At 39.7% G+C, this 14,613-nt stretch overlaps 1 protein-coding gene across 1 annotated transcript in view; it reads right to left on the minus strand.

The window, feature by feature from the left end:
* Window positions 1–3,121: 3,121 nt before the first annotated feature.
* zgc:110045 (uncharacterized protein LOC664755 homolog) overlaps window positions 3,122–14,613 on the minus strand; it is a 49,495-nt gene continuing 38,003 nt past the window's right edge. The window contains exon 8 of the mRNA XM_048611956.1: window positions 3,122–3,473. Coding sequence (XP_048467913.1) covers window positions 3,122–3,473 — 352 coding nt within the window. The remainder of the gene's footprint in view (window positions 3,474–14,613) is intronic.

Below are 14,613 nucleotides of genomic sequence, written 5' to 3' on the forward strand. Positions count from 1 at the left end.
TGGAATGTTCATGTGTTCCCACTGCCATGATACTTTAGTAAAACCTTCTCATCTAGAAGTCAATCGAGTCACCTACGTAGTCAATACAGGACTCTTCCATTGCTATGGGGCTCCCTGCCATATCAACAGACTGTCTGTGGAGGAGCTACTGGGCACTAGTAGCTGCCCCAGCAGCAAAAGTGCTGCCTGACCTTGGCAACTCTCACTGCTTCTTACGTGGGCTTGACTCCCTTGCCCACATGTCCCGAGACATTGCTTACCTGGTTGAGACAAAGGTACACTTCCATAGCTTCCTTCTCTTCCAGACATAATCCCAACAGTGGCTATTTTTCATAGTGGTGCGACTGAGTTACAATGAGAGCTTCTGAAGGCAGGCAATCATGCTTTAAAGGGAGAGTTGGCCCTGTTGACAACCAATCTGACTGTGATTAGATACAGCAACGGTCCCATAAGTCGCTGACTCAGGATTACCCCTGGCTTTCCAGCCCATCATCAGCATCCCTATCTCTACAAGAAAATTCAACTCCTAGAATGTAAAAGTTGACAGGCAATTTGACCACTTACAGCCTTGCAGTCCAGGTCAATCCTGTACTTACTGAACTTCATAATGTGTTGGTATTACTCTGGAAATCAGATGGAGAGTACTCAGACTAATTTTCATTCCTGAAATCAGAGGCACTGAGGTAGTGAAAAACTCCAAGTGGGATTTAATTTATGTGATGACACTTTCCCACTGGTTGGACAATAGGTAGGAACCCTGTGTTGCTTCCCTGTGGGAAGACCAAACACTATTTATGAGCAAATATATACTTACCTGGCCAGTGTTGGTCTGCTCCTGTGACAGAGGTACAAGGCAGGTGGAAATTCTGCTCCCAAGAGCTGCCAGCCAACTTTGAAAATGCTTTATGTTTTTTTTCATTCATGGGATGAAGATTTAATCTAGCCAGATCAGCACTTAATGCCTATCCTTAACTGAAGGTTGTAGTGCATTGTCTTATTAAACTATTGCAGGCCTTGGGGTTCAGGCACACCCATAACGCTGTTAGGAAGGGAGTTCTAGGATTTTGAGACAGCAAAAGTGAAGGAATAGATGCGTGTGGGGGGCTTGGAGGGGAATTTGTAGGTGATGGTGTTCCCATGCATCTGCTCTCCTTGTCCTTCTAAGTGGTAGAGGGGTTGGGTTTGGAAGGTGCTGTTGAAGGAGCCTTGAGTTACTGCAATGCATCCGGAGATGTTACACACTGTTATCACTGTATATCAGTGGTGAAGGAAATGAATGTTAAAGGTAGTGGATGAGGTGCCAAGCAAACAGGCTGCTTTGTCTAAATGGCGTCATGCTTCTTGAGTGTTGCTGGAGCTGCACTTACCCTGGCAAGTGGAGAGTATTCCATCACACTCCTGATTTGTGTCTTGTAGATGGTCAACAGGCATTGGGAGACAGAAGTTGAGTTATTTGCTGCAGAATTGCGAGCTCTGACCTGCTTTTGTTGCCATGGTATTTATATGGCTAATCCAGTTCAGTTTCTGGTCAAGGGTAATGCCCAGGATAGTGACATTGGAGGATTCAGCAAGGGTAATATCATTGAACGTCAAGGGCTGACGGTTAGATTATCTATCATTGGAGATAGTCATTGTTAATCATTTGTGTATCGCAAATGTTATTTGCCATCCATCAGCTGAAGCCTGAATGTTGTCTGTCTAGGTCTTGCTTCATGTTGACACAGACTGCTTCAATATCTGATGGATCATGAACAGTGCTGAACATTGTGCAAACATCAGCAAACATCCCTCACTTCTGACCTCATGATGGAGAAAAGGTCATTTACGACACAGTTGAAGATAGTTAGACCTAAAACATTAAGCTGAGGGACTCCTGCTATAAACTCATTGAACTGAAATGACTGACCTTCCACAACCAGCACCACATTACTTTGTGAAAAGTATGGCTCCAAACAGCACTGAGATTTCCCATCAATTTCCATTGACTCTAGTTCTGCTAGGGCTCCTGGGTACCACACTAGGTCAAAAGCTCCTTTAATATCAAGGGTAGTCATTTTCTTCTCACCTCTAGAGTTCATTTGTTTTATCAATGTTTGGACCAAGAACCTGTAATGAGGTCAGGAGCTATCTGGCTCTGACAGAACCCAAATTACTCAGTGAGTAGGCTTTCCTTTGCAAGTGCCATTGATAGTCAATGACCCCTCCTGTCATTTTGCTGATGATGGAGAGTAGACTGATAGGCCAGTAATTAAATAGATTGAATTTGTCTTGTTTCATCTGCACAGGATATAACTGGGCAATTTCCCACATTGTTGTACAGGTACAGCTTGGCTAGGGTCACCAAGTTCTGGTGCACACATCTTCAGTACTGGTTGAAGATCACAGACCAATTTGAGGTAACAACTCTACATTGGCAGTAGGACCACAGGGAGCAGTGGGTGTGGCCAGTAATACTCCAAGGCCTTCATCAGAGACCATCTCTTGATCCCTGGAGACAGGTGAGTAGTGTAGATTCATGAGGAAGGATTGTTGATGAGGTGGAGGGGAAAGTGGTTGGAAGCAGGACAGGGGGCTAGTTCTCACATTAATTGCCTGATTGACACTTAATGTCACTCGGGCTCTGAGAAGTGGTTGCAGTAGGACAGTCGCTGATTACCAGTGGTAGTATGGGACCACTACCACAGTTATTATATTCCACTCTACAGATTGCTGTCTGACAGCAAAGATAAAAATTTACCTCACAATGTTTATAGTTCTCTTTCAATTTTTCTAAAACTTTATCTAATGTTTCTCTCATCTAGTGGAAAATTGTGATAATTTCCCTACTGTGAAATAGCTCTTACTTGTTTGTTTTTGCATGACATCAGTTAGAGAAACAGTGTGTCTCATCTTTTTCAGTAAAATTCTTTACCATTTTGTCTCATACAGTGGGAAATATTTTATGATGTGGTGTGTCAATTAGCTGTTGGAACTAATGGGCATTGTATTGTTAACAGTAATGGAAGGTGGAAGACAATTTTGGATCTCAACTGTTAGAAATGATAAATATTTAAAATGTTTGCTTGATATTTATTATTAGCCATTGATATGGTAGAGAATGGAAAACCGCCTTCACATCATTTCAATATGGAGCAAACTTCTGCCGATCAGATTTCTTAACCCCACTTGTCGAGGGAATTTTGGGAGTATAAGCAGATAAACTCCCAGGGGCTCCCCTAGCAGCAGTGGCATTAAGTGCCAGGAGCGGGACAGTTTTCATGCCAAGCAGACTGGAAACAGGAACAGCATAGTGGGGTGTTGGTAAAGGAGAAGGGGTATTCACATTAACCATGGAGGCAGCTGCTGCTGCTGCCGCCAAAACAGCCACAGAGGTGGGGGTTGAGGTAGGGGTGGCAGACTGAGAGAGGTTCACGTTCAGGTCAACAGGGTTCATGACGGAAGCAGTCTGGGTGCTGACTTTAGCCATCTCTAAGCTGCAAACGAAGAGAGGAACAGGAACAAACAGGTGGGTAGGTCAAGCCAGGATGAGGAAAGGAGGAAGGATAGGAGCACACACAGAGGGTGGGATTAGATTGGTCAACAAATGGAAAGGGCAATGGGGAGGTAAGAAAGGAGAGATTAGGATCAAGGGGGGAACATGTTATGTGTTAAAGAAGAGAAATAACAAAAGGGTATTTCATGATTTTGATGACGAAACATTACTGAGACTTCAAAAGTCTTTTCAAATTAAAAATTTGATATTATGACTGAAATTAATTTGAAGAAATGTACATAACGACTAATGATGGAAAAGCAAACTTAAAGACCAAGAATTTCAAATTGCATTACTATAAGTACTCTTGTTTAAGACGTCTTACTTAATTTTGAAAAATAGCAAGATGGTAAATTCAAGGAGTCAGAAAATTTGAAGACTGGTTTGTTGAATTGTAATCAAAATTAAACCACATTATTTATTAAATGCTGCAGAGTTTCCATTTCCGGCTTCAGTACAATACAAATACAGCTGTTTTGCAATATTGTTGAAAAATAGATTTTTAAATCTGATACTAATTGAAATATAAGAATTAAAATTTATCTAGAAGTGTGCAGCCATGCTTTATAAACCAAACTTATACAAGGGCACTCATCCTATATGCAAAGATATACTAACAGATTACTGGAATATAAAGGGTAAATTAAAACAACATTTTCTCACATTTCATACTGATATAGCATATATAAATTTATAATACATTGTGCACTATTAGATATAAGCAAAAGGGCAAAATATCAGTTGACTTAATTTTAGATATGAAAAGTTATAAAATTATTATAGTATATGATAATAACATGCTCACTGATAGTCAGACACATAGAATTGTATTGTTATAGCAATAGTTAACAAGCAACAAAAACTTCCTTTTAACTTTACAGTACATATTAGTGCTGGAACTATGACTTAATAATATCATTTAGAATAGGCATCGTACCAAATTAATATTTTTATACACATTTTATACTGGCTATTGAATATTACATTTTTACGTTTTCTCAATGCAATTTAGGAATAGTAACAATATACAGTCAGACCCCGTCATTACAAACCCACGGGGAATGGTCAAGTAGTTCTCCTCATTGGGCCTTCATTCTATCGAGGGTTGAGCTGACTTTATTCCTTTACCACAGACACAGCTGCTGCACTGGGTTTTCCAACTGTCGCACATGGGCTTGAACCATGCCTGATGATGTCATTGTGCACTTCCTGTGAGTGTCAAAACAATGACTGCTGACCAGCTCATAATAATGGGGTAAAAACCATTGCAAATGTGGGAGTTGAGCTGTAAATCATTGAGAAACAGTTGCTGGTTTGCTTGATTTTAACAGGGGTTGAACACTATATGCTGTAACAAAAAGGAAATTGTTCTAATAGAAGGTTTGTAATAACCAAGTTCACTATAAAGAGGTTTGACTGTATGATTTCTATTCTAAACTTAAAGAAATAGTATTAATCTTAAAATATCAATCAATATTTAACTAGTAATTACTTATTTTTAAGCCAATACAAAGATTGGGACCGCATCCTGCTAAATAACTTAATACTTACAAAAGAAAGACGAATTGTAATAATTTATGACTTCCCCCTACGTTCCTGCTTCAAGAATCTGTACGCTTATAGGTTCTTTCAAGAATCTAATAGTGGCTACGTTCTTTTCCAAAATATTTTGGAAAAGGAAATATACAGATTAGTTGTATGAGGAGACAATAAGGACTGCAGATGCTGGAAGCCAGGGTCTATAGGTGTGAGGCTGGAAAAGTACAGCAGGTCAGACAGCATCTAAGGAGCAGGAAAGTCAATGTTTTAGGCCAAAACCCCTCATCAGGACTAATTGTACAAATTCAATTTCTAGGAGGATAGAACTGAACAGCAGAGATGTTGGGATAAATGTTTGTCTTCCAATAGAGGCAAGAATAGGCTTGGGAAATCTGAGACCATTGAGATTTTGCTGGAAAAATGTGCATCCTCTTCCTTTTTGACCTCCTACTATTCTCAAGTGGCCCTTTGATATGTCATAAAGGCCCTGGATTGTGGCTCCATATATCCGTTGAAGTTGACATTGCATTAATGTGTAACACATTCATTTCTCTCAAAACGCACTATTCGTATGTTTTGTGGGCATTAACAAAATTGAGTCATGACCCATTCCTCTGAGTCAGGAAGAGTTTGAGATTGATGTAGACCGACATTGTTGCAGGGTTTTCTTCATACTTTTAAAACTCTTAACACTTGTCTGGCAACCAAAGAATTCTCTGCTAGGGAGGGTGGCCCACATGGTGGGTGTCAGAAGTATACACTCCCAGCAGCGTTAAAGGTCACTGTGGCAACGATTTTTTTTTTTTTTGTGTTCGCTGGTTATTCATTTAAAGGTCCTACAGGCAACCTGGTCTATCACAGGCAAAAGCGCACACATAGCTTTTTCATCAAGATGCACAGTTTATCTTTTTTGAGATAGATGCTGCAAAGACACAGGAAGTGACTGGTTTTGTTTCAGTTACTAGTTTCCTCAGGTACAAGGTATGGTGGTCTGTCCATGTGGAAATAAGGACTTCCACCCAAACTGCAAAGCAATACATTAAAGTAATGTAAAGGGCAATCAAGGAAGCCTCCTCTTGGATGGTGAACAGAAAGGGGAAGAATTTCAACAGAAAGAAAAGAATAAAGAGCAAAGTCCATAGCAGAGACCTTCAAGACAGGATAGACAGCAACGTCATTGAGGGGATGAGTAGCCAATGCAGGATATCATCATTGCCAGAGACCTCCAGTACAATGGCACTTCACACTTTCCTGAACATGAAGGCTGAAGTCAGAGTTAGGTGTTGGAGACCTTAAGGGAAGGGCATTAGAAATTCTTTCTTGCGATCAAATACATGGATTCTTCTTAAAATGGCGTGTTGAGAGTGGTGTGGATATTGCAGCTACTCCTGAATTGCAGGCTTTCTTGCCTAATTCTTGTGGTTTTTACATTTCAGAATCATAAGATTTTTACTTTGATTCATCTTGTAATCCAAATAATTACAAAAAAAATCACAGCGTAGGGATATTTTTAAAACGGCATTGTGTGGGAGGGCCTCCACGTGTTCAAGTGTTGAGAGGCTTTTTTCTCTTTTTTTCTGTTTTGTACTTTTACATTTCTAAAAGAATATGTGTCAAAAAAAAACAAAAAACTAAAATCGCAAAGGAGGAGATCTTTTAACAATCGCGAAGGAGAGGTTTTCTTTTCAACGGAGTTTTTTTATCCGAAGATTGAAAGCTGAACGTTGGATTATTTGAGGAGGAGTTGTTTTTCCGTTTGTTCAGCTAAGTGTTTGATTTCTTTTCAAAATTTGTACGTTTTAATATTTTTCTAATTTTTGAATGCTTAATATGAAAGTTTTTTTTATATATAAGAGGTGTTATTTTTAAGCTAAATGTCAATGTGGGCTTACAAGTAACACTGAGCATGATGACTAGTAGATTAAAAGAAGTGATTACGCAGCAGGATCAGTTGGGTGGTTGACTGTCAGGAAAAGTAAGAAGGTACTTCAGAAGTCTCCTACAGTTATTCCCCTCTCAAATAGATATTCCATTTTGAGTGCTGTTCAAAGAGACAGTCTCTCAGAAGAAAATAGAAGCCGTAGGCAGATCTTGGGCACTAAGATGAATCTTATGTTAAATGGGTTTGTCAAAATTTAAAAGAATAATTGTTATAGGGGATTCTCCTGTCAGGGGCATATACAGGAGATTCTGCAGCAGTGAGCATTAAGGTAGGATAGTATAAATAAAGACCGAAAGAACTTCGGACACTGGAAATTCTCAGCAGGTCTAGCAACAATGTAGAGAGAAATCACAGTTAAAGTTTCAGATTCAGTGATCCTTCCTTAGAACTCTGAGGAAGTTCTGAAGATACTATGTTGCTTTCCTGGTGCCAGCGTTAAGGACATCTCAAAACAGTTGAAGTACATTGTCAGAGGAGAGAGTGAGAAGCCTAGAGTTGTTGAACACCATTGATAGGAATGACATAGTTAGAGAAACAGTTAAGGCTTTGCAGAGTGAATATAAGAGGTTAGAAAGGTTAAAAAACAGAATATCACAAGTAACAATCTTTGGTTTACTTCTGGTGCCAAATTCTAATGAGGGAAGTAATAAAAGAATAGGGGAGATAAATGAATGGCTGAAGAAGTGGTGCAGTGTGCAGCATTCAGTTTCTTGGATCATTGGGGTCACTTCTGAGACAAAAAAGACCTGCTCGAAAAGGCTAGGTTTCATCTGAACTGGAAAGGGACCAATATCCTGGTGAGGAGTTTTCTTTGTTTTTATTTCAGGATCCTGCAAAGGGAGAGAGGTGGGGGGATGGTGGACTTCCTAAGTAACAGTGAAAACAGAAAGAAAGATGAGGATGGTTGTCAATCAGAAAAGAGCAAGTTAATTAGAAAAGACAGACAAGAACAAGTCAAATAATGAAGTAACTCTGAAGAATTAAATTGCATTTATTTCAATGCAAGAGGTCTTGCATGTAAGACTGATTAACTTAGGGCATGTATGGGAACATGGGATCTGTACTTCATAGCTATTACAGAATCTTGGCTGTGGGAAGAACAGGACTGGCAGCTCAATGTTTTGAGTATAATATGTTGAAGGAAGGATAGAAAGATGAACAAGAGAGGAGGGGGAGTTACATTTTTGATTAAGGAAAACATTACTACAATAATTAGATATTTCTGAGGGATCATCTACTAAAAATATATGGGTTGAAATTAGAAATAAGGGACAATCACCTTGACGAGATTGCACTATAGGCCCCCCATTAGTCAGAGGGAAATTGAAAAGAAAATATATGGAGAGATCTCAAATATATGTAAGAATAATAAGGTTGTAATAGTAGGGAATTTTAATTTTCCAAACATTGACTGGGACAGCCATAGTGTCAAAGGTTTAGATGGTGAAGATTTTGTTAAATGTGTTCAAGAAAATTTTCTTTATCAACAGGTAAATGTTCCTATTAGAGAAGGAGCAAAACTTGTTCTTCTCCTGGGAAATAAGGCAGGGCAAGTGACTGAAGTGTTAGTGGGGGAACATTTTGGGACTAATAATCATACTATTAACAGTTTCAAAACTGTTATGGTAAAGGATGTCTTCCATAAAAGTTAAAGTTCTTAATTGGAGTAAGGCAAATTTTAATGATGTGAAACCAGAACTTTCAAAAATTGATTGGAGTAGACTGTTCGTAAATAAAGGGATGACTAACGTGGGAGGCTTTCAAAAGAGAGTTCAGAGGCATTATGTTCCTGTTAGAGTGAAGGGTAAGATTGGTAAGATTAGGGAACAATGGATGAATAAAGATCTAGAGATTCTAGTCAAGAATGAAATAGAATCATATATTAGATGTAGACAACTGGGATCAACTGAATCTCTTGAAGAGTATAAAGAGTGTAGGGGCATTCTTAAGAAGGAAATCAGGAAGGGAAAGAGCGGATATGAGATAGCCTTGGCAGATAAGGGTGAAAGATAATCCAAAGTGACTCTACAAATACATTAAGAGCAAGAGAGCAATGAGAGAGAGAGTACGACCCCTTTAAGATCAATGAGGTCACCTTTGTGTTGAACCTCAGCAGATGCGAGAGAAACTAAATGAATATTTTACTGTTGAGACAGAAATGGAGGCTAGAGAACTTGGGGAAATAAAAATTGATATATTGAAAACAGTTTACATTACAGAAGAGGAAGTGCTAGATGTCTCAGAAAACATAAGTAGATAAATCTCCAGGACCTGATCAAGTGTATCCCAGAATATTGTGGGAAGTTAGGGAGGCAATTGCGGGGCCCCTAGCAGAAATATTTGTATCTTCTGTAAACACGGATGAAGTACCAGAGGTCTGTAGATGGCTAATGTTATGCCATTGTTTAAGAAGCCTGGGAACTATAGACCTGTGAGTTTGACATTGGTGGTGGGTAAGTTGCTGTAGTGATTCTGAAAGATAGGATTTATATGCATTTGGAGAGGCAAGGAATGATTAGGGATAGTCAGCCTAGTTTTGTGCAAGGGAAATCATGTGTCTCAAACTTGAATGAGTTTTTAAATAAAGTAACCCAAAAGAAAGATGAGGGCAGAGAGGTAGACATTGTTTAGTTAGACTTTAGTAAAGCCTTCGACAAGATTCTACATGGTAGACTAATTAGTAAATTTAGATCACATGAGCTTGCCAATTGGACACAAAGTTAGTTTTATGGTAGGAAACAGAGGGTGGTGGTGGAGGGTTGTTTTTCAGACTAGAGGTCTGTGACCAGTGGTGTTCCACAGGGATCGGTACTGGATCCATTTATATAAATAATTTGGATGACAATATAGGAGGAATGGTCAGTAAGTTTGCAGATGACACCAAAATTAATGGTAGAGTAGACATTAAATGTTATCTAAAATTGCATCTTGATCAATTGGGTCAATGGGCTGAGGAGTGGCAGATGGAGTTTAATTTGGATAAAATGTGAGGTATTGCATTTTAGTAATATAAATGAGGAGAGGACATATACCATTAGTGGTAGGGCCCTGGATAGTATTGTAGAAGAGACAGACCAAGGGGTTCAGGTACATAATTCTTTCAAATTTGCATCACATGTAGACAGGTGGTTAAGAAGGTGTTTTGCACATTTGCCTTCATTGCTTAGACCTTTGAGTATAGTGGTTGTGATGTCATGTTAAGGTTGTACAGGACATTGGTGAGGCATTTTCTGGAGTACTGCATATAGTTTTGGTCGCCCTGTTACAGGAAGGATATTATTATACTGGAGAGGGTTCTGAAAAGATTTACCAGGAATGGACGGTTTGAGATATAAAAATAGACTGGAAAGGCTGGGACATTTTTCACTGGAGTGTAGAAGGTTGAGGAGTGATCTCATTGAGGTTTATAAAATTAAAAGAGGCATTGATAGGGTGAACGACAATGATCTTTTCACTAGGGTGAGGGAGTTCAACACTAAGGTGCATAGCTTTAAGAGGAGAAGAGAAAAATTTATAAAGTACATGGGGGACAGCATTTCTTTAACACAGACTGGTTAGTGTGTGGAATGAACTGCCAGAAAAGTGATTGTAACTGCACCTGCATCTATGTTTAAAAGACATTTGGATAAGTTTTTGAATAGGAAAGGTTGAGGGATATAGGCCAAGAGCAGGCAGTTGGGAGTAGTTTAGTTTGGGAACATGGTTGGTGTGGACTGGTTGGATCGAGGGTTTGTTTCTGTGCTGTATGACTCTATATTTGTGAAGGCCAACTGGATGAGATGCTGAGGTAGCAGATGAGAAAATAAAGACATTCAAATTTGTTGTATTGATGTATGGTATATGGGGAGGTGATGGCCCAGTGGTATTATCATTGGTCTGTTAATCCAGAGACCCAGAAAACATTTGGGGACTGTTTGAATCCTGCCATGGCAGATGGTGGAATTTGAATTCAATAAATATCTGGTATCAAGAATCACATGACAATCATTAATCCGTTGTCGATTGTTGGGGAAAAATCTGTCTAGTTCACTAATGTCCTTTAGGGAAGGAAACTGCCATCCTTACCTGATCTGGCCTGCATGTGACTTCAGACCCACAACAAAGTGGTTGACTCTTAACTGCCCTCTGGGCAATTAGGAATGGGCAATAAATGCTGCCTAGCCAGGGACACCCTCATCCCATCAATGAATAAAGGGAAAAAGAGTAGAATATTTTCATAAATAAAGACTTCTTTTTCCCTATAGAGATATTTTGCATCCTACTTTATACAGCTAAACATATTTAAACACCACAAGGACCTGATTACTGTTCTAATTGATGCCATTTTGTTCGCTCTCAGAAACTCTTATGCAAACATACAAATAAAGAGCAAGAGTATTCAGCACTTCCCTCATTGTCTCAGAAAAGGTAGACACAAGCTGCTCGATTCCCTATACAGCTGGGAGGATCATGGCAGTCAGCTTGTTGTGTAGGGATCCTATCCTGCTTGCCACTGAGCTACTTGAATTTCAGCAGCTAGGACTGGAAGTGGATTATGCATCTGGCCATGAGGCCAAGAAATCAGAAGATGATGAGATTCCTTCAGTATTGCCTGGACAATCAACAACCTTTCATTCCTTGGAATGATATCTCAGTGGCTGGACAGGCTGTTATCAATGATCCCATTTGGCCATCAATCTGTCACCTACGAGATAGTCCTGTTGGGGATCTTAGCTGCTCTTCCGTCACTACTTGGAAACTAATGCCACTGCACAGGCAATCCTGCACCTCCTTTTCTGAACTGCAAGTACACCAGAGGAGCCACTATCAGATTGGCCATTTCCTTGTGACAGCATCATGTGTTCCCAAACCCAGGTCATTGTTGAGGTCATGACCACTGCAGATTTTTCCACTTGGAGGACAGAAGTTTGCAATGCTTCGGGGAAATTAGCCACATAAATTTCTGCCACTGCAGGTCTAAAGTCTCAGTCTCAAAGAGAGACCCATGAGGCCCTGCCTCATTGGCCTGTGGCCACATGAGTCAGCATGTGTGGTTGTCATGACTTTCCTTGTTATGAGCTTCATGTTAAATTGTGCTGGTGAGGAGAATGTTTGTGTGGTATGGGAGGAAAAGGTTTGCTTGGCACAGGTTTGGTGGCCTAAGTGTTACATTGCAATTGACAGTCTGACAAGCCATGTCATATTGCACTAGAGCCTCAACAGGCTCCTGGAACATTTATCACTTTCTTTGTGATGCTTCTGGGGATAGGTTTGGGAGCCCTACGTGTATTATGTCCTCTGAAAGGGAAGGCAGTAAGATGTACGAGATGCTGCATGACATCTTTAACAGTGTGTAACTTTCAACAGTGAACAGCAAATAACAAGTATAGCACAGCGCTGAAATAATTGAATAAAATGGCAACATTGGCTTAGAACAGCAATAGTTGTTTTTAATCAGGGTATGCATTCAACAGGCCAGCTTGTGTACAGCAACCATGTTTCAGCTGGCATTTAACTCAATAGTCCATATAATTTAAGGGTTACATTTCACCTTAAGTAACCTCTCAGAATAGTCTCAGTAAAGATCTTTCACATATTGCTGCATTTAACTGTACTACATTGGGCAGATCCCTTGATCTCATCCCAGCACAAAGCTCAGTCTGCATCCAATTGAGACTTCCAAACTGCACCTAGAACACATTCCAGCCGCCAAGATGAAAAAAATGAGGTAAAGTCAGTTCAGAGCTGAGCTCATATTTCAGAAGCCACAAACAGGTCTGAGCATTCTTTTCCATCTCTAAAAGACAGTTTGGGCCATTGTGCTAAATTTGTTTAGAACTTTGATTAGAGCTCTGGTTTGCCACTTTATATAAAATATATTAGAGGCATTGCAGAAGGTACATAAAGATTTGTAAGGATGATACAAGAACTAAGAAGCTTTATTAATCAGGAAAGATTGAATAAATTGGGATTCTTTTCTCTAGAAAAGAGAAGTTAAACTTGACCTCGCAGAGTTTTTGTCAAAAACAAGAGTTAGGGATATGTCCTCTTATGGGAGAGTCTAAAATTAGGGCCATAGATATGACATAGCCACAGTAACAATAGCATAAGTTAATTCTAGAGATTTTTGGTTTAAAAAAGCAGCTAGAAAATAGAACTCCCTAACACATGTCATTGAGGGGAATAACATAGATACATATAATGGGAAAGAAATTAAACACAAGAAGAAAGGATTAGGCAGATATATTGAAAGAAAATGGATGAAGTTGAGTGAGATGAGTATCTTATGAATCATAAACAATAGCGGTGACATGTAGTTTGCAGGGTTGGCTTTTTACTGTATATTCTATGCAACTTTTTGTAATATCAGATGAAATATAGATAGGATGGTTAAAAAGGCATTTGGCATACTTGCCTTTATTGCTCAGTCCTTCGAGTATAGGGGTTGGGAAGTCATGTTGAGGTTGTACAGGACATTGGTGAGGCCTCTTCTGGAATACTGTGTCCCGTTCTGATTCACCCATTTTTAGGAAGGATATTTTGAAGCTGGAGAGGGTTCAGAAGAGATTTACCAGGATATTTTTGAGTTATAAAGAAAGACTGGATAGGCTGGGACTTCTTTCACGTGGGGTAGGAGGTTGAGAGGAGACCTTATAAAATAATGAGTGGTCTAGATAGACTTAATGGTAGTTGTCTTTTCCCTAGCATGGGGAATTTCAAGACTAGGGGGCATGTTTTTAAGGTGAGAGGAGAGAGATTTATAAAATACATGAGGGGCAAGTTTTTTTTACACAGAGGGTGATTTGCATGTGGAATGAACTTCTTGAGGAAGTGGTGGATGTGGGTATAATTACAATGTTTAAGAGACATTTGGATAAGTGCATGAATGGGAAAGGTTTGCAGGGATTTGGGCCAGGAGCAGGCAGGTGGGACTAGTTTGGGATTATATTCGGCATGGACTGGTTGGACGAAAGGATCTGCTCCCGTGCTGTATGACTATGACTCTGAAAGAAGTAGAGGCCTACATGTAATATAACGAGAAAATAATTCAAAGGGAAATTGTAAGATAATCTTCCAACAGAAGGTTCGAAAAAAAATTCTCTATCAAACACTTTGGGAAGTCATGGACGCCACTGGTGACCCAGACAACCACATGCAGGAGGTGCTGCCTGCTGCAGCAGGATTTGGAGCTTGAAAGTAGAGTCACTATGGCGCATCTGCAAGGCTGAGGACAACATGGATAGTACATTCAGAGAAACGTTCATACAAGCTGGGCATTAGGGTAGATAGGGAATGGCTGTCTGCCAAATAGCCTGCAAGAACAAAACTGGTAGAGCAAGGGACAAAAACAAAGCTGCTGGAAAAGTCCAGCAGGTCTGGCAGCTTCTGTGGAGGGAAAAACAGAGTGAATGTTTTGGGTCCGGTGACCCTTTCTCAGAACTGAAGCAAGGGTCCTGCTTGCTAATCACTTTTCCATTGTAGTTACTGGTGAAGGTATTGGTTATTCAGAGGAATGCAGTCAGAGCAATATTAGTGACACCATCAGTGACTTAACTGTATAAGAGGGGAGAAAGAAGAAAGGAAATACAATAGCAATTAAGGATTCACTAGTTAGGGAATA

This window comes from Rhincodon typus, chromosome 2, assembly GCF_021869965.1.
Source record: "Rhincodon typus isolate 14 chromosome 2, sRhiTyp1.1, whole genome shotgun sequence".
NCBI lineage: Eukaryota > Metazoa > Chordata > Chondrichthyes > Orectolobiformes > Rhincodontidae > Rhincodon > Rhincodon typus.